The sequence below is a fragment of the Muntiacus reevesi genome, chromosome 1 (genome assembly GCF_963930625.1).
Source record: "Muntiacus reevesi chromosome 1, mMunRee1.1, whole genome shotgun sequence".
NCBI lineage: Eukaryota > Metazoa > Chordata > Mammalia > Artiodactyla > Cervidae > Muntiacus > Muntiacus reevesi.
The window spans coordinates 284,357,999-284,379,551 of record NC_089249.1 but is presented as its reverse complement, the minus strand read 5'-3'; the positions used below and the strand labels follow the sequence as shown (position 1 = coordinate 284,379,551).

The following is a 21,553-nucleotide window of genomic DNA, read 5'->3' as shown; positions in this document are numbered from 1 at the left end:
ATGTACACATGCCAGCCTGTTAAGAAACCATAGTTGAGAACTTCTAGAATAAAACAGGACTTCCCTGGTGGCTCAGAAGGTAAAGCATCTGCCCACAATGCGGGAGACCCTTGTTTGATCCCTGGGTCAAGAAGATCCCCTGGAGAAGGAAATGACAACCTACTCCAGTATTCTTGCCTGGAAAATCCAATGGACGAATGAGCCTGGTGGGCTACAGTCCATAGGGTCACAAAACGGCAGACACAACTGAGTGACTTCACTTTCACTTTTTCTAGAATAAAACACTGGTGGAATCTTGATATTTAGAAATTCTCAGTAGTTTAGCATCAAGCCTAAAGTCCTATCCTATTATCTTTTCTAACCAGCAATGGTTGAGTCTTTCAGAGGCAGAAAAGAGAGGGAAAAAAATATGTTATCTTATATTTCCCCATTAGCCCATCCCCACATCTGTATGTTGCTATGGAAATCAATTGCTCCTCTGGTAAGACACCTCTTCCAGTCTTTCTATTCTCTGACAATTCTGTTTCAATACCTATTGAAATAGTCCCACATCATTAAGTATTTCTTGTTCAGTCTGCACAATTGTCAGAGTAATACCTTTGAAATAGAATTTTGATCATACTATTTCACTGCTTAAAAGCCTTCAAAGACTGCAAGGATGTTGTAATGAATGAAGGTAATGTCTTCACACAAAACGGTGAAATTCAGAGCCCTTATTTCCCATCTGTTATTTCCTTCCTCTCTCTAGGACCCAGAATGACACCTCAGGTAGGAGTTTGGGCTATGTCCCTGTCTGATATTAAGGAAAAGGCCTATAGATATCTGGGGGTTCCCCAAGGAAATTACTTTACTCTTGTGCTAGCCAGAGCCTAAAAAAAGCCTCCATTGATCCCTGCTTCTTGATATTTATGCCCTTGTATACTCCCTTTTTTAACTGTTTTTTTAAATTTAGTTTTTATGTTGTAGTTGATTTACACTGTTGTGTTAGTTTTCTGTGTACAGCAAAGTGGTTCAGTTATGCATATATACATATCTATTCTTTTTCAGATTCTCTTCCCATTTATGTTATTACAGAGTATTATGTAGAGTTCCCTGAGCTATACAGTAGATCTTTGTTGATTATCTACTTTATATAGCAATGTGTATATGTTAATCCCAACCTCCTCATTTTTCCTTCTTCACCACCTTTCCCCTTTCGTGACCATAAGGTTGCTTTTGAAACCTGTGAGTCTGTTTCTATTTTGTAAATAAGTTCATGTCATTTTTTTAATTCCACATATAAGTAATATCATGTATTTGTCCTTCTCTGTCTTACTTCACATATGCTAAATATGATATCATATTTGTTTGTGAATGATTTCCTAACTTTACTTTCTGTTTATCACTCTTAATTTTCTTGTTTCTAGTTGTGGCCTTTTCTTTTCCACCTAGAGAAGTTCCTTTAGGATTTCTTGCAGAGCTGGTTGGGTGCTGCTGAATTTTCTTAGCTTTTGCTTGTCTGTAAAGCTTTTGATTTCTCCATCAAATATGAACGAGAACCTTGCTGGGTAGGTGTATTCATGGTTATAGGTTTTCCCCTTTCATCACCTGAAATATATATTGTGCCACTCCCTTCTGGCCTGCAGAGTTCCTGTTGAAAATCAGTTGATAACCTTATGGAGATTCCCTTTAAGTTACTTAATGCTTTGTCTTTGTTTTTAATTTTTGTCAATTTGATAACATGTGTCTGTTTGATTAACAGATGTGTTGTGTTTATCCAGTATGGAACTCTCATGCATCCCAGACTTGCATGTGTTTCCTTTCCCATGTTAGGAAGCTTTTCCTTTGCTGTTGCTGCTGCTAAGTCACTTCAGTCGTGTCCGACTCTGTACGACCTCATAGATGGCAACCCACCAGGCTCTCCTGTCTCTGGGATTCTCCAGGCAAGAACACTGGAGTGGGTTGCCATTTCCTTCTCCAATGCAGGAACGTGAAAAGTGAAAGTGAAGTCACTCAGTCATGTCTGACTCTTCATGACCCCATGGACTGCAGCCTACCAGGCTCCTTCGTCCATGGGATTTTCCAGGCAAGAGTACTGGAGTGGGTTGCCATTGCCTTCTCCGGCTTTTCCTCTGGTAGCTCTTCAAATATTTTCTTAGTTTCTCTCTCTCTCTTGCCTCTTTCTGGGACCCTTATAATGCAGATGTTGGTGAGTTTAATGTTGTTCCAGAGGTCTCTTAGACTGTCCTCATTGCTTTTCATTCTTCATTCTGTCCTGCAGCAGTGATTTCCACCAATCTATTTTCAGCTCACTTATTTGTTCTTCTGCTTCATTTATTCTGCTATTGATTTCTTCTAGTGTATTTTTCATTTCAGTTCATTTCAGTTATTGTTTATCTGTTTGTTCTTTAAAGCTTTGGTGTGTGTTAGTCACTCAGTCGTGTCCAACTCTTTGTGACTCCACAGACTATAGCCCTCTAGGCTCCTCCATGCATGAGACTGCCTAGCCAAGAATACTGGAGTGGGTAGCCATTCCCTTCTCCAGGGGATCTTCTCAACCCAGGGATGGAACCCAGGTCTCCTGCATTGCAGGTAGGTTCTTTACTATCTGAGCCACCAGCTCAAACATAGCTGCTAAAACCTGGGCTTGAACCAGAGACTTTGACATTTCTTATATCCTCTTAGTCTGTGCCTTTATTATTTTTCCAAGATCTTTGATCATCTTCAGTATCATTACTCTGAATTCTTCTTCAGGTAGATTGTCCATCTCCACTTCACTTAGCTGTTCTTTGGGGGTTTTATCTTCACTCTTCATCTGGAACATATTTTTATGCCATCCTTTTGTCTAACTTTGTTTGTTTGTGGTCTCTGCTCCACAGGCTGCAGAACTGCAGTTCTTGTTTTCAGTGTCTGCCCTGCTGGTGTGTGAGGCTGGTCCAGAGGCTGGTGCAGGCTTCCTTGACAGGAGGGACTAGTGGCTGTCCACTGGCTGATGGACGTGCAGAGGCACGAGAGCATTCCTTTGTTGGCAGGGTCATGTCAAGCCGTGTGTTTATAGATGGCTGTGGGATCAGGACAGCTTCATGCCTCCTGATAGATGGGGCTGTGGTTTCACCCTGTTCGTTGTTCAGCCTGAGGTATCCCAGCACTGGAGCTTGCAGGCTTTGGATGGGGTCCAAGTGGTGACCTCAGGAGAGCTCATGAAGATGAATGTTCTGGGGGCCTCCGTCACTGTTTTCCTTGCCTCCACAGTCAGCCACCGCGGACGTCTGCCTACCCTGGAGAAAACCCCAAGCCCTGCGGTCGGTTCAGCCGTGGCTCCTGAAGCGTCCCAGTGCTTTGCCCTGCGTCTGTCTAGGCGTATGTAACATCTATGTGCTCCCCTAGAGCGGAGTCTGTCCCCCGGTCCCTGGAGCTCCCATTGGAGCCCTGAGGCCTTCAAGGCCAGACGCTTGGTGGCGGGGGGCTCCTCCTCCTTCTGACGTCAGACGCCAGGCTGAGGGGCCTGACGTGGGGCTGAGAATGCACCTCTGACTCATCGGGGCTTCTCCTTGGGCGCAGAATATGCCTTTTTAGGTAGTTTTGAGTCTTTGTCAGTGGTTCCTCAGAAGTTAGTCGTGAGGTTGGCGTTTTCCTGAGAGGAGGTTCACTCGAGTCCTTCTACGCCTCTTGTCTCCTGCCTCCTAGTTTTCCCTCATGATAATTTTAATCCAGGGTCACCTAGCACGCCCGGCAGAACAGCAGCCCTCCAGAGGCTTCCGGTTCAAGTGCCCGGAAGTTGCAAACTGACCTTCGGCTTCCGGTCTGGCCGAGGGGCGGACGCGTACGGCGCAGTCCCACGCAGCCGCAGTGGCGGCCAGACCCGGCTCACAGACAGCGGCCGCCGTCAGAGCCTGGAGTGTGCCTGCTTCTTTTCTCTAGAGTATGGGCTGGACTGAGTGATTCACTTGCAATGAACAGAGTACGGCAGAGGTTACAAAGGACAGGGGCTTCTGTCTTAGAGACTCTCTCTCTCACGCTCGCTAACCCTGAGGGGAATGGACTACAGCGTCGTCCCGGGCCGTCTTGAGTGTCAGGAGGCCAGCAGCATTGAGGGCTGAGGCGCCCCAGCCCTCAGGAAGCTGCCTGGAGGCGGACTCTCCCCCGGCAGGGGCTTTCTGCAGCCTCTGCCGGCATCTTGATCAGCGGCCTGTTGAGAGACCCAGAGCCAAAGGCCGGGCCCAAATCCCTGACCTAGGAAAACGGAAATGATGGGTGTTTGTTGCTTTAAGCTGCTTATTTAGGGGTAATTTGCTATTCAGTGAAAGATCATTAATATAATCACTTCCCAATCCCTGCATGATGAGGTCCATTAATTAATAAGCCTCAACAACCCATCCATAGCTTCCCCTTGCCTTTTTACTATTTTGCCTTTTGTCATGAATAATTGAGAGAAGGGGCATGAGGAATATTTGGGGAATGATGGTTAATTATCTCAAAAATAGTGATGGTTCTATGAGCATAATATATATATATATATCATAGTGTATCAAATTATTTTGGAGAAGGAAATGGCAACCCACCCCAGTATTCTTTCCTGGAGAATTACTGTGGACAGAGGAGCCTGGCGGGCTAGAGTCCATGGGGTTGCAAAAAGTCAGACACAACTGAAATGACTTAGAACACACACAGCACACACACCTTATTATTTGCTATTTTTACCTCAGTAAAGCTGTTAAAATATGATAGATATATAAGATAAACCAAATATTTGAAAAACAAACTCCAGTATAATAGACAGGGACTGAAATAAATAAAATGTAAAGTCACTTTATACTGAAACAGTGCAAAATGATAGAAGGAAATTTTTTTAGAAATCTATAATAATTATCTTCTGAGAAATAAATGAAAATGTTTTCATCCATGAAAAAGGGAGGCTATAGAAAAAGAGCAGTCTGAGAAAGAAACTATTCTCAGAAATTTAAAATGTAATAATGGAAGCTAAAAATTCAACAGAAGGTTTGGAAGATAAAGTTTATGGAATCTCTAGAAAGTATAATAAAGACAAAGAGGAAAAATGGGAACAAAAAGATAAAATTAAAAACACAATTCTGGAGGTCTAACATTTGAATAAAGGGAGTCCTGAGCATGGAGGAGATATAAAGAAGACACAGGGGATTTATTTATCAATGAAATTTGAAAAATTAAACCCACATTTATACATTTAAGTGGCCCAAATAGTGCTCAAAAATAAATTTGAAAAGACTTACCATAAGGCATTTTGTATTAGTTATCATTGCTTGCATGCTAAGTCTCTTCAGTCATGTCCAACTCTTTGCAACCCTATGCAGTATAGCCCACCAGACTCCTCCATCCATGGGATTCTCCAGACAAGAACACTGGGGTGGATCGCCATGTCCTCCCAGGGGATCCTCCCCACCCAGGGATAGAACCTGCTCCTCTTATGTGTCCTGCATTGGCAGGTGGGTTCTTTACCACTAGTGCTAGCTGGGAAGCCCAGATTAGTTATCATTGGTGCTCAGATGCTCAGTCGTGTCTGACTCTGTGACCCCATGGACTGTAGCCCGCCAGGCTTCTGTTCATGGAGTTTCCCAGCAAGAATACCTGAGTGGGTTGCCATGTCCTCCTCCAAGGGATCTTCCTGACCCAGGGATCATACCAGCGTCTCTTATGTCCCCTGCATTGGCAGGCAGATTCCTTACCACTGGTGCCACCTGGGAAGCCCATTAGTTATCATTGCTCTGTAATAAATGACTGTGAAGAAAATAAAACAAAACTACATTATCTCACAGTTTCATTGGGTCAGGAATCCAGACATATTAATAACTTAGCTGGGTTTACTGTTTCAGAATCTCTCACAAGGCTGCAATCAGAGTGTTGGTCAAGACTAGGGTTTCATCTGCAGGCAAAGCAGGGAAGACTCAACTTCCAAGATTACTCACAAGTTAGGCAGGATTTAGTTCCTTGTGGGTTACTAGATTAGCATCTCAACAACTTGCAGCCTTCTGGACACAGACCATCCTTAGCTCTTGTCTTGTAGACCTCTCCAATACGGCAACATCATTTGCCAAGGCATAAATGCCAAGAAGGCAAAGGAGAATTTTCCAGTAAGACAAAAATCACATCTAATCATAGGAGTGATATCTCATTACTTGTCATGTTCTGTTGGTTAGAAACAAGTCACTGTGTCAGTTGCATACTCAAGAGAGATACACATGGGGCATGAGTACTAGGAGGCGGGGGCTACTGGGGACCTTCTTTGAAATCTGTCGCACTCTTCTTTGTGAAAATTGAAAAACTAAGGAAAAAGGAAGCTTAAAACTTCCTGTGATAAGAGAGAACCATTAGCAATCATAAAACATTTCATGTGTTTCTTTATTTTTCCCAGAAGACTTTCTTGCAGTTAGATGAGTAGTGATTCTTAACCAGGAGTGATTTTGCCTCCCAGGAGACCCTGGCAGTGTTAACACTCAACTTGTCACAAGTCGAGAGTGTCAGTGCTATCTAGTGGACAAAACCAGATGTGTTGCTAAATATCCTACAATGTATAGGACAGCCACCCCCTCCCACTGCCGCCCCCACCCCCCCCAGCCCAGCAAAATAATGTATCTAGCCCGAATGTCAGCATGGTCAAAATTTAGAAACCCTGGGTTTGAATCACTTGTTTTTTGCCAAGTACCATGAGCAGAAGTGACACGATTCAATTTAATTGCCAAAGCAATTAAAAACTAGCCTCTTTCCTCTCAAGTCTTTCTCTGTCAAAGTGAACTTGAAAGCTATATATTGAGATGGTGGCATTACACAATGGAAAGACCCTGAGTTCCCTGGTCACCGGATGGAGAACTCCTAATGAATTATATCAGAGTTTATGGAAGCAAGAAGTAAACATTTGTTTTGTTAATTGTGATTTCAGCATTTGTCTATTAAGAAAATTAGCAATAAATAAATCATACAGTTTCAGAAAGAATAAACAGGCCACACAAATGCTTGGGAATCTGGATGGCCTCAGATGCCATGAAAGCCAGCCTCAGAGCCTAGAAGGCAGTGGATCAGTTCCTCAGTGCACTGACGGACAGAATACCTCCTCTGGGATAAGAAGTATCTGTTGATGTTTAAATATATTTGGTTTATAATGTTTGGAAATAGATAAGATTGCATGTAAAACTTTATCAAACTGTATGCTATTAGTTAGTTTGGGTAGAGTTCAAATAACAAATGACATATGAATTTATCCCTGCCACAATGTATTAAATACTTGGGCTTCCTTGGTGGCTCAGACGGTAAAGAGTCTGCCTGCAATGCAGGAGACCTGGGTTCAATCCCTGGGTTGGGAAGATCTCCTGGAGGAGGGAAAGGCTACCCACACCAGTATTCTGGCAAGAATTTCCTGGACAGAGGAGCCTGGCAGGCTACAGTTCATGAGGTTACATTATTAAATATAAGGATAGAATAAATGCATTTTCATATTAGTTACCTTCTATTCATCGTCTTCTTAAGAGTCTCCTCCCAAATGAAGGGATCAATCAAGGGTAAGCAACAGACAACAGTGAGTTCAGAAAACACTGGCCCTGACAGAGGACAGTGGTCAGAGTATTCCCAGGATGGCTGTGATGGGGGCCCAGCAGGTTCCAGCTGGTGTAAGAAGACCCTTAAATGTAACATGCTCAAAACTGAAGTCATCACTTATTCTCCATCCAACCTATGTCCCTGAAAGGGCTCTTTGAGACTCAGTTAAGTTTTAGGAAACTTTATTCTAAATCACACTACACTAACTCATACTCATCCTTACAGATTGGTTTTAAAGGATTTCTGGAATCTCCCTCTGCCTTGGGGCATGCTGTGTTTTCCCCTGCTTTGTGAAATCATCTCCATAAGTTTCTATAAGCTGTCCTTAAAGATTTTTGATCTTGTTTTGCTATGTCTTTTGGAAACTTTCAGTCAATCACATCACAATCCTGTTGTGATAATCACACAGATTAAGTGTCCAAAATTAGATTAATGGCAAGACTCCAGACTCTAGTGACTAAATTGGTTTAGGAGATTGTGGACAAGTTGAAATAGAAGATGATTCCACAATGCTGGGGTAGCAGAGGGCCGTCCATGGCTCACTATCCTACAAAAGATTGTATTTGGAATTGCAGGAAGAATCGTTTTAGTGAACATATCCATTTTAACTCAATGAACTGAAAAGAAATTAAAAATCCATGACTTTGAGTTCCTTAGTTGCACTGTAAGCTCTATTCAATGTGAAAGTGACACCTAAAACTTTCCAGCATGCAGTGTGTATGCGAACTACTAGATCGATAGTCTGGCTGACAAGGGAAAATGAGACTGAAACGGTAGAATCTGATGTCTGAGACAGACGACATCATTGGGAATGGCAGAAGCCTAAGGACCCTGCAGCCTTCCTTGACTGGCAGTTCTTCATGCCTAGAAGAAACGGGATCACTACCCAGGAAGAAGGTGTTGGATGGGTGAGAACAGAACAATTTTTTAACTCTCACTTAGCAGACAATATCCATAGGGTATTTAAAAATGCAGGAATACAAAGCAATAGCAATTCAATAGGTTCCACATATTTTTAACATGGGTCCAAGTAATGGTTATATTCAAGTTGAGAACAAACTCTTTCTTTAGTAACCTACTTTTTAAAAGTAGCCAAGGAGATTTATTTGATGTTAGTTGTTTGTTTTTCTTTTAATTTTGGAAACTTTCTTGTAAATATCTGTGCTTTAAATCCTGTCCCTTATAGGAACCTGTGATCTTGAGGCTTTGTTATTTGGGCAAGCTAATTATGGTGAAAGAAAATAAAAATAATGGTCCAAGCACACTTACAGGCAATTTTTTACTTGAAGCAATCACTCTTCCAATATGAAAAATTAATATTGAGTTTAAAAATTTTCATTCATGTGCCCAGAAAATTACTTTTAAACCTCCTGTTTTAAAGATGTATGACAGATTTAATATGATTAAGTTGGGTTGTGAGTATGAAAATTATGTTTGTTTAAGTGTGTCTCTGAGGACATGATACATTCATGTTTCCTAAAAAATGATTTATGCTTCCTAAGAATGGGTTAAAATGGAATTGGGAACAATGCTCCTGGAGTATTAATGGACAGTTCTATTTAAGAGCCAATTTTTGTATGCAACTGAGGTAAGGTTATCAACCTAGATTATTATAATAAAGATATGCTTTATACAAGTCCCATGGTAACCACAAAACAAAAACCTACAGTAGATACACAAAAGATAAGCCCTAGCCACAGTAATCAGAGGTAAAAAAGATATAAAAGGAATCCACATTGGAAAGCAAAACCATCACTGTTTGCAGATGACATGATACTATACATAGAAAATTCTAAAGTCACCACAGCTCATCAATGAATTCGATAAACATTGCAGAATACAAAATTAATACACAGAAATGTGATGCATTGCTATACACTAGCAATGAACTATCAGAGAAATTAAGGAAACCATCCCATTTACGATCACATCAGAGTAATAAAATACCAAGACAGAAACCTATCTAAGGAGGTTAAAAGAGCTATAGCCAGAAAACTGTTTAAGGCAATGGTGATAGAAATTGAAGACAGCATAAAGAGATGGAAAGATAAACCATGTTCTTGGATTGTAAGAATTAATTTTGTTACAATGTCCAAATTACCCAAGGCAGTCCACAGATTCAGGGCAATCCCTATCAAAATATTAAGGACATTTTTCACATAACTAGAACAAATAATTTTAAAATGTATGCAGAAACATGGAAGACCCCAAAAAGGTAAAACAATCTTGAGAAAAGAAGAAGCTTTGCCTCATAAGCAAACCAGTATGTTACTGGCCCAAAAACAGACACACAGATGAATGGAACAGAAGAGAGTCCAGAAATGTTCACACACTTATAGAAGATTAATCTATGACAAACAGTTACAGATATACAATGGAGGATAAAGTATCTTTAAAAAGTAGTGCTGGGATAGATAGATAGCTACATGTAAAAGAATGAAAGTAGGACATTCTCTATAAACTATAGATCCTATAAACTATAGATCTCTATAAACTATAAACTATAAAGCCATAAACTCAAAATGGATTAAACACCTAAGTGTAAAAATTGAAGTTCTAAATGTAGGACCAAAATATCTTAGAGCAATACATAGGCTGACCTGTTTTGACATTTTGGGAGGATCTTTCTGCTATAGCAAAAGAAATAAACAACTGTGACCTATTTAATAGCTTTTGCACAAAAAAAGGCAACCATCAACAAAACAAAACAAAAAAACCCTGCTAAATGGGGAAATATATATATAAATGGCATGACCAATAACGAGTTAACACCCGGAATCTATAAACAGCTCATACAACTCAACACCAAAAACAATAAACAGCTCTATTTCTAAAAAGGGCAGAAGATCTGAATAGATGTTTTGCTTTTTTTTCCCAAAGAGGACACACAGATGGCCAACAGTCACATGAGAAGATGCTCAACATCACTAATCATATGGAAAATGCAGATTGAAATCACTGTGAGATATCACCTCACCCTTGCCAGAATGGCTTTCTCCAAGAAGAACACAGATACCAAATGCTAACAGGGATGTGGAGAAAGGGGCCCCCCAGATGCTGTTGTCTCCCTGCTGAGAATGTGCACTGGTGCCGCCACTGTGGAAAACAGTATGGGCATTTCTCAGAAAACTAAAAATGGAGCTGCCATGTGCCCTAGCAGTTCCACCCGCAGGTCCATGTCCAAACGGGGAAAAGCACTAATAAAAAGCATCACCCCAATGTTCATTGCAGCGTTATTGACGATTGCCAAGATATGGAAGCGACCTAAATGTCCATCAACAGGGGAATGGGTAAAGGAACTGTGGTATAGATGCACAGTGGGATGCTACTAGCCATAAAAGAATGAAGCTTTTCCATCTGCAACATGGACTGATTTGGAGGAACTTATCCTGAGTAAAACAAGTCAGACGGAGGAGGACAAATACTTTATGATATCACTTATATGTGGAATCTAAAAAATACAATAAACTAGTGTATATAACAAAACAGAAAGAGACTTACAGATATAGAGGTGAACTAGTGGTTACCAATAGGAAGAGAGAAGGGGGTGGGGCAGGATAGGAATATAGGGGATAAGGAGGTATAAACTAATCTGTATAAAATAAGTGACAAGGATATATTATCTAATAAAGGAAATATCAATATTTATAAATGGAGTATAACCTTTAAAATTATAAATCTATTATAACCTATTATATAATATTGTGCATCAAATATATCAATGAATTTTTTAAATTTAAAAATAAATACAAATTTTCCAAAAAATGAACACTTTAGAAGGATCATAAACCATGATCATGTGGGATTTACCCCTTGAATGCAAGTGTGGTTCAAAACACATAAATCAATAAATGTGATACACCACATTAATAGAATGAAAGATTAAAACCATATGATTATTTCAGTAAATGTGATTATATTACATCTTCATGATTAGAAACTCTCAACAAATTATGTATGGAAGGGACATGCTTCAACATAACAAAGGACATAAATAATATGCCCACAGCTAACATTTTACTCAGTGGTGAAAAGCTGAAAGTTTTCACTTTGATATTAGAAATAAGAGAAAGATGCCCCCCTCACTGTTTATACTTAAAAACAGTACCGAAATTCCTAGTGATAGCAGTTAGGTAGTAGAAAGAATTTAACAGTTTTGCAAATGATGTGATTTTACATATAGAGAACCCAAAAGAGCCACCAAGTTAAAACTGCTAAATTAATTCAGTACAGTTGCAGGATTAAAAAAAAAAAATCAACATACAAAAATCAGCTGCTTTTCTAGACACTGACAATGATCTTACTTAAAAGAAATAAAGAAAGCAATCTTTTAATAATACTGTCAAAAAGAATAAAATACTTAGGAATAAATTTAACTAAGGAGATGACAGTTCTGTGCTGTCATCACTTGAATTTAGTGATGAAAGAAATTGAAGACACAAACTGAAAGATATTCTATGCTCATAAATCAGAAGATTTTAATACTGTTAAAATGTTCCTACAAGCTAAAGTGATCTATACATTCAGTGTAATCTCTATCAAAATTTCAATAACATTTTTCACAGAAATAGAAAAAACAATTCCAAAATTTGTATAAAACCCCGAAAGACCTCAATTAGTTCAAGCAGTCCCAAGAAAGAATGAAACTGGAGGCCTCACACTTCCCGATATCAAAATGTATAATAAAGCTGTAGTAATCAAGCTTCCCTGGTAACTCACATAATAAAGAATCTGCCTGTAATGTAGGAGACTGGGTTCAATCCCTGGGTTGGGAAGTTCCCCTGGAGAAGGAAGTGACAACCCACTCAAGTATTCTCACTTGGAGAATTCCCTGGATAGAAGAACCTGTGGGCTACAGTCAACTGGGTTGGAAAGAGTCAGACAAGACCGAGCGACTAACACACAGTAATCAAAGTAACCAAAACTGTGCGGTGCCGGCGTAAACAGACCCAGAGACCGATGGAACAGAAGGAAGAGCCCAGAGATAAATTCACTGGTATATGGGTAGCTAATGTTTGACAAGGGGGCCAGGAATACTCACTGGGGAAGACCGTGGTGCTAGGAAAACTGAATATTCACTTGTAAAAGAATGCAATCTGTCCCCTATCTCATACCACTCACAAAAGCTGAAATGGACTCAAGGCTTAGATGTAAGAACTGAAACTGTAAACTTCCTAGTGGAAAGCATAGGGGAAAAGCATCTTGACACTGGTCTTAGCAATGATTTTATGAAGTTGACATTAAAATCAACAAGCAGGAGTACATGAAACTTAAAAAGCTTCTACACAGCAAAAAAAACAAACATGAAAAGGCAACCTGTGGAATGGGATTAAATATTCCCAAACCTTCTATGTGCATATATTTTCCCTGCTCACCTGTCAAATGAGTTGTTTTCCTATGAATCCCTGTTATTAGCTCTACTCTGATGACTTACCTCCTGAGATTGCCATCTTCTCGCTGTACTGGGCACCGCTCTGCTGACATAGAGCGTTGTGTGGTAGACTCATCTTTATGGCCTGGGTTGGGCACTGTGGAGACAGTGACTAGCAAACAACAGTGTCCACAATCATGCAGCTCATATTTAGTCAAGAAAATAAAACTCATACAGGCACACAGATAAATGTGAAGTTACAACTCAGATAAGTTTGATGAAGGAAAAGTCCATGATGGATTGATAGCTGTGGTTACTGGGGCTTGAACTGAGAAGAGGAAGGATAAGTAAGCATTAACTAGCACTGCAGCTAGTTAATACACTCATCTCACACGGTAGCAAAGTAATGCTCAAAATTCTCCAACCCAGGCTTCAGCAATATGTCAACCATGAACTTCCAGGCATTTAAGCTGCTTTTAGAAAAGGCAGAGGATCCAGGGACCAAATTGCCAACATCCGCTGAATCATTGAAAAAGCAAGAGAGTTCCAGAAAAACATCTGTTTCTGCTTTATTGACTATGCCAAAGCCTTTGACTATGTAGATCACAATATACTGTGGAAAATTCTGAAAGAGATGGGAATACCAGACCACCTGACCTGCCTCCTAAGAAATCTGTATGCAGGTCAGGAAGCAACAGTTAGAACTGTCCATGGAACAACAGACTGGTTCCAAATAGGAAAAGGAGAACATCAAGGCTGTATATTGTCATCCTGCTTATTTAACTTATATGCAGAGTACATCATGAGAAACACTGGGCTGGACGAAGCACAAGCTGGAATCAAGATTGCTGGAAGGAATATCAACAACCTCAGATATGCAGATGACACCACCCTTATGGCAGAAAGTGAAGAAGAACTAAAGAGCCTCTTGATGAAAGTGAAAGAGGAGAGTGAAAAAGTTGGCTTAAAGCTCAACATTCAGAAAACTAAGATCATGGCATCTGGTCCCATCACTTCATGGCAAATAGATGGGGAAACAGTGGAAACAGTGGCTGGCTTTATTTTCTTGGGCTCCAAAATCACTGCAGATGGTGACTGCAGTCATGAAATTAAAATACGCTCATTCACTGAAAGGAAAATTATGGCCAACCTAGACAGCATATTAAAAAGCAGAGACATTACTTTGCCAACAAAGGTCCATCTAGTCAAGGCATTTGTTTTTTCAGTCATCATGTATGGATGTGAGAGTTAGACTATAAAGAAAGCTGAGTGTTGAAGAATTGATGCTTTTGAACTGTGGTGTTGGAGAAGACTCTTGAGAGTCCCTTGGACTTCAAGGAGATCCAACTAGTCTATCCTAAAGGAAATCAGTCCTGAGTGTTCACTGGGAGGACTGATGCTGAAACTCCAATACTTTGGCCACCTGATGTGAAGAGCTGACTCATTGGAAAAGATCCTGATGCTGGAAAAAAGGCGAGAGGAGAAGGGGACGACAGAGGATGAGATGGTTGGATGGCATCACCGACTCAATGGACATGAGTTTGGGTAGACTCTGGGAGTTGGTGATGGCTGGACAGGCCTGGTGTGCTGCAGTTCATGGGGTCACAAAGAGTCAGACACGACTGAGCGAATGAACTGAACTGAGCACTGCAGCAGAGACGAAGAGGAGCGAAGGGACTTTGCAGAAAGGAGAAAGGGGCGACAGCGTGCACAAATAAACAATAGTAGGTAGGGTGGAGCAGAACACATCACAACAACTGCAAGAAAGCCCGTGTGTTACAAATGCATGGGCCTCAGCCAATAAGGAGGGAGAGAAGTAAGTCTGGAGAAGCCATGCAACAAATGCACGGTATATTTCAGCCTTCTTCAACAAGAAATACAATCTTTAAAAAAATATATAACTAGTTTTATTTATTTGGCTGTGCCAGGTCTTAGTTGCAGCATGCAGGATCTTATTTTTCATTGCAGCATGTGGGATCTAGTTCCCCAGCCAGGGATTGAACCCAGGTCCCCTGCATTGGGAGCATGGAGTCTTAGCCACTGGGCCACCAAGAAGTCCCAAGAGATGTAATCTTCATTCTAAAGCTACTGGGGATTTACTGAAGAGTTTGAAGCCAGGGATTGACATGATCCATTTTGTATTTTGAAAAAAAATTCTGGCTACTCTATCGAGACAAGAATAAAAAGAGTAAGGCATGATGGATGCAGAGATTATAAACAAGGAGGTCTTAGTCCAGGTAAGAGATAATTGCTTAGATAAGGAAAATAATAGTGGAGATGAAGATAAGTGGAAGGATTTGAGAAATGTCTAGTGTGGCATCAAGCAACCCAGTGATAGGAGAGAAGGATGCCACAAAGGTTAGAGGCAGCAACTTGAAAAAGTGCTTACTAGACATTATAGTCTTAAAAACTGATCAGGCTTTTTGAATATGGAAATTTTCACCTCTTCATAGACCCTTTCCCAAGAGCTTCTCCTTTAAACCTACTTTCTCTCCTTCAAAACCATATTCTCTATCACCATTTTGTTATATAACATATTTCTACACTCACAATAGTCTCTTGGTGATAAATTCAATGATATAGTTACGATGTGGAATGTGTAATGCTAAATCTCCACCAGTCGAGGGCCCAGCTTTGTACTGCCTGCACGTCCACTGAGTCTCCTACAGTTCCACCCTTAGTCATACAAAGGCTTGAAAGAAATATTGACGTTATAGCATTTTTTGGTAGATCTAAGATCAAATTCTTAGGCTTAGAATTCCACCAGAACTTTCAGGGTCATGGGGCTGTGTACGGGGATGGGCATGTTCATCTCCCCAGTGGGCACAGTCTACTTCAGGCTTCCTGAAACCTTTCATAGCATCTCATTCGCTACCGACCAGCTAAAGTATTTATATCTCCTAGGAGAGGTTGCCTTTTTATTATCTTCTTGTTCTCATTCTGTATGCCATACCTTACCCTCAAAACTGTCAGTTTGAATAACCCAAATGGTTTATAGAAACTAAAAACTAATATTTAATTTTCTATACAGAGTAAGTCTCCCATGTTAGCAATAGAGAATCAAAATGCTTAACAATGGTGATTTGCAAATCTGTGTATCCTGGGGAGGAGGAGTGTCTGTACCTGATACTGCATCTGTTCTTTGCTCTTTTGAAGGGAATATTCTTCTGTGGCAGAGGTTCCTTTGTTTCCATATCCAGATTTCTTCACCAGGGCGGACAGAGAGTTGGCAAGAATCATCGACCATCACGTAAGTTTGATTTTCTTAAACTAGTAGCAAAAGCTTTGCTCTGTAAGGGCATTTTTAATCAGAAAGTGTAGTTCTGAGATGGAAACACTAATCATGGAACCCAAAAGTAGACTGAGTTTTCATTGAGATTTGCCAAATTGAATTATATCTCACTGTACTATCTATATACCTCAGTGCCTTCATTGGGTTACAGAAATTTTGACTTTTCTTTCATTTATAAAGTACTAGCCTTATTCTGTTTCCTGAATTAGTACTGATTTTTGTGAGTGTGTGATAGAAATCTAATGTTGGACACTGAACACTGATTTCTTCTGTATTTTTAATAAAAGAACAAAACTGTTCTGACTCAGTTTTTCAGTGACCACTCTTTACCCCTGAAGTATTAGAATGACTTTAATATTCTGTTCTTGGTGTCAGTTAAACAAGCAGTAACAAGGCAGGGCCACTGAACAGGTTTTAATCCACTGAGCTCCATATAATCAGTGATTTCTTCCCAAATCATTTATGACTGCTTCTTTTTAGGAGTAGAGTTATTTACATACTTATAAGTTACTAATATAGAGTTACTTATATAAGTAGAATAATTATATTTTGGTTTTTCTTTTAATATAATAGGGATTCAATACTATGTAGAATGTGTTTAAATTAATTTTATCACCAGTTGTGTATTATTTCCCAGATTGTGTTTATATTCCCATGGTTGATTTTTTTACATTCCTTTTATTAGTGATATTTTGAGAAAGAATAAGTGGTTATTTCATTTACTGATCCCACTAAATAGTTCACACTATTTCACAGATAGTTCACAATAGTTCACACACTAAATATTCACAGAGCCAATAGTTAAGCCACTGTAGCAATAGCCACAAGTATTGTGGTTTGGAAACTGAATGATGTTCTAGAATTACAAAATGAGAGCTATAGTATTGCTATTTTATTCACTAATAACATTTATGCTAAGCCAATATATCATAGGTACAAGGCATTATCAAAAATTCCTAATAGTTCATCAGTTGCAGCAACTATAATTTTACCATTCACTTCAACTAAATTATCTGGACTATACTATAGAAGATAGCAAGTTGCCAATGTGCATACATACACACATACATAGTGTCATTTTAGTAACAGAATAAAAATCTTTTGCCTTATCATTCTGTACCCTTGAAGGAGTCAAAAGACTTTAATCACTCTGTGATTAAACACACTGGCCTAAAGAGGCAGAGGACACTGTTTTGAGTGATAGACAGGAGGCTAGGAAATGCCTCCTAAGAGCCATCATCTTTTCTCCCTTCCAAGGGTATAAACAGCGACTTAGCAGCAGCAGAAAGCATTCACTACCATCAGTCTTTCTATAGACAGGCAAAGCCATCCTTTCTGGAAAATATGTTTGAGAACAGATAGGGTCCAAACTGTTTGATCTATGGCTGGCCTAATCAAAGAGTAGTCTGGTAGTACTAACTTGTAGAGGTTTATCGAAGCTTCTCTGAATATCATATTTTTAAAAAGTATTCATCTATATACATTTCCTTTGAAATAGCTATAACTATAGTGCTTTGTACTAATATCTCACACTTTACAAATGCTCTTACAGTGGTTAATTTAATCCTTGCAACAAGTCTGTAAAACATTTACCAATAAGAAGAATGTAGCTTTATGATTCAGTTAATTGTTCAAGGTTTTAAAGATAGTAAATGACCGAGTCTACATACAAATCCAGATCTCTGGACTATAAATCTACTTTTCTGCTCAATTTCTGGGCTTAAAATTACAAACCTGAATGGGGGAGGGAAGGTGGAGTCTGTAGAACTGACAGTAAAGCCAACACACAGCTGCCGTGTTAATGCCCTGCCAAGCCGGTTGAATTTTATCAAGTGTCCCTGACGTGCAAGGATTAGGGCAGACAACAAACTGCTGACAGACGCCAAGGTGCCTTGCACACCGCTGCTGCTCTGCAGTGTGATGACTGAAGCCCTGAGTGAACCAATAGGCTTTTTTCATGGGAAATCACATGTAAATGATACCTTCTCTCTGTAACAGTGGGAGGAAGAGCAAAAGATGCGGCAGAAGAAAGACGCAATATGTGAGGCTGAAGAACGGAAAGATAAGGAGTTACAGGAGCAAAACCGCTTCAGAGAAATAATGAAGAGAAGAGAAGAGAAGCTACACAAGCAAACCAAACCTTATGAGCTTCCCCCTAGGACTGAAGAAGTTTCCTTAGAAAAGAAAATGATCCCTACAACTGAGGTCCATATGCCAGAAATTCGTTACATGAAAGAGACCAAGAAAGCTACAGGTCAGGAAAAAATTTGTAATTAAATGTAATTTCTTAGAAAGGAGTTTATCTTGGTGCAGGTTCTTTAATAGTCATAGCTTAGTCCTAAAAGAACAGTTAGCACTTAATCACATTTGTGTGACGTGTACTACTAGTTAAATGTTTTCAAGAATGTGGCTAGAGCTAATTGACTCTTATCTCGTGATCATACACATAATGATTCTCAGAGTGTTGAAATTCACTGAAGAGTTACATAGACACGATTATTGCATAATAATCATATATTGCATATAATGATTATGCAAATTATTAATGAGTCACAAATAAGAACTATTTCTTAAAATGGGATGGACATCAATCAGTACTCCTATGATAACTATTACACTAATAAAACATGTAAGGCCCCTGCTTGGGTTTGTGTTTCATAGTCAATCTATGCCAAGTCAAACCGCATGTCAGAAGCTTGTATATGTGCATATATTAAGTCGCTTCAGTTGTGTCAGACTCTGCAACCCTATGGACCATAGCCCGCCAGCCCCCTCTGTCTATGGGATTCGCCAGACAGGAATACTGGAGTGGGTTGCCATGCCCTACTCTAGGGGATCTTCCTGACCCAGGGATCGATCCCACGTATCTTAGGTCTCCTGCATTGGCAGGCAGATTCTTTACCACCAGTGCCACCTGGGAAGCTTGAATGCAATCAGCTGCTGTATACAGACAAACCTGGCCGGGACCCTCTTGTCAGGATGACGCAATCTCTAGGAGATACCATGGGAGCCTTCTGTGTGATGGTAATTTTACTTTGCCAGGTGAGGTCATGAGAATGGACTTGCATGGTCTTAGAAGACCTAACTGGAGGGACTCATCCCATCAGGAGACATTTTAAAATGCTGTTTCACTTCTGACACTCCCAGTCTATGGGTAGAGTAACAGAGTGGGGCTCTTCTGATACTTTACAGTACTTTTCTAAAAATGATAAATAACCCCACCACAGTTTTGCACAAGTGACTTAGTCATGTTCAAAAGACAGATGTTTTCAGGATGTCAAACTCAAACGGCTTCTGGGTCAGAAAGGTCACGTATTTAGTGATCGACTGTAGAAGATCTACTCCATCTAAGAAAGTTGCCACCACCTCACTCCACTCTGCAACATGTTGTAGGATCATCTAGTCTTTAAAAAAGATGCCCTTAGTCTTTTTCAAAATATGCTACTGAATTTAAAAATGTTAGCAGCCAATTTAAAAAAAATCACTTCCTTTTGGGGTAAATTTGAGACGTGGGCCATAAGTCTGTGACCTGCACTATGTGAATTTATAAAATCATTCTTTAAGGTAACAATAACGTGCAGTAGAAATGGATGCAGGGAAGGGTGTTCTTTTGATTTCCTTCAAAGTTGACTCAAACTTATGTTGCTCCTCATCCTTCTCTCCTCACACACAGAATATGTAAGTTCTCAGGAATAATATCTCCCAAGGCACCTTTCCAAATACTTCCATCAAGCTTTGCTTTTCTCACGTGTGAGGAAGAAATCTCTTCAGTCCCTTCCCTGAAGGCCAGCCAGCCCTCTTCTCAGAATCCTGTCCCATCGAAACTCCTCCTCCACCAGTTGTTTCCTCTCTCCCCAGAAGCCTCAGGCTTCCCAGGTGGCACTGGCAATAAACAGTCTGCCTGCCAGAACCTGAGACACGGTTCAGCCCCTGGGTCGGGAAGACCCCCTGAAGGAGGTGGCAGCCCACTCCAGCATTCTTGCCTGGAGAATCCATGGACAGAGGAGCCTGGCGGGCTGCAGTCCCCGGGGTCACCAAGACTCAGACACGACCGAGCGGCTGAGCACGCACACTCACTGAAGTCGTGCACTGCTGTGGATGAAGGTCTCAGATTTCCACCGTCCTTCCTCCACGCTGTGCTCAGCGTCACCAAACCCTCAGTGCCGTTTAAAGTAATAATCTTCTTCTGGGTTGCAGAGACGGAATCACTGGGCTGGAAGTAGTGGGGAAAGGATTCTGGAGATCTGACGGCTACTTGTAAGAATTGTGTAAGGTCCTACCGTATCACAATCACCTTTGAGAAGCCCAGTGCCAGCAATTTCTGAGCCATTCTTCGCTCTGAGGCCAGGGCTAACCTGCCTTCAGGCTTCTGATCTGCAGGCCTGGGTGTTTCTGTCCTGTTCTGCTTCATCTCCTCCCCCTGGTTCTGCTGCTTTCTGACGTCCACGGTTGTCTTAGTATTCCAGCGTGCTTTTTACCTATTCTCCTTATGGACTCATATCTTTCAAGGAAATCCTTTTTCTTTCACGGTGGTGGAAATTTGGAAAGAAACTTCAAAAGAATATACATATACACTCGCATAAATAAATGAAGAATATATACATTTAAGAATATATATATTAAATAAAGCTATAAGGATGGTGATTAATCACCTAGCTAGATGGGTAAATACCTTTACTCTTAAATTATTCTCTAAGTGTTTTATGCTTGTTATTCTTTAAAATTCAGCAGCACACACCTCTCACGGTCTTCCTCCTGCGGCCTGGAATGTGAGGCGAGTCCGGGGCGTCTAGCTCTGGCTCCACCTTCGGGCTGCGCCCCCTGGCGGCTGTGAAACACTGACCACATGACTGAACCTAACTGAGCCTCAGTTGTTCATAAAAAAGATTAATCTACAACTCAATTCATGCAGAAGCTAATGAGGAAAACAGAACCCGTTAGTCACTTTTAACAGAGACTTGAACGTCAGGAGTTGTTCTGAGAGGCGTTACAGAACTAAGAAGTGAAAAGGCCGCATAAACGTGGTGGCGAAACAGGAGCCTCTCCCGGCTCTGGGGCCCGAGGACCAGGGGACGCGGAGGAGCGGCTCTGGGAGCCTGAGCGGGCCGCGCGCCGGGGCCCGGCCCTCGGGGAGCCGGCCGCTCCGCCGCTCCCTCCGAGGGGACGGGAAAGCAGTCCCGGGCCCACGCGGTGAGAAGGCCCCGGGGCTGACTTAGGCCGCTGACGCGGGCCGCGGGAGGAGCAGGCGGGAGAGGCCCGCCGTCCCCGGCCTGGGGCGCTGCCCGGCGCCGCTCCGGCATCGCGGAGCGAGGGAGGCGCGAGGGCCCGGACACTGCGACGCGGCG

The 21,553-nt window shown here is 41.1% G+C and overlaps 1 protein-coding gene across 1 annotated transcript in view; it reads left to right on the top strand.

Annotated features, from left to right (window-relative positions):
- Positions 1-21,001, top strand: part of TMEM232 (transmembrane protein 232) — a 206,909-nt gene extending 185,908 nt beyond the window's left edge. The window contains exons 12-14 of the mRNA XM_065920544.1: positions 16,073-16,166; positions 18,207-18,462; positions 20,937-21,001. Of these exons, the coding sequence (XP_065776616.1) occupies positions 16,073-16,166; positions 18,207-18,462; positions 20,937-21,001 (415 nt within the window). The remainder of the gene's footprint in view (positions 1-16,072; positions 16,167-18,206; positions 18,463-20,936) is intronic.
- The last annotated feature ends 552 nt before the right edge of the window (positions 21,002-21,553 follow it).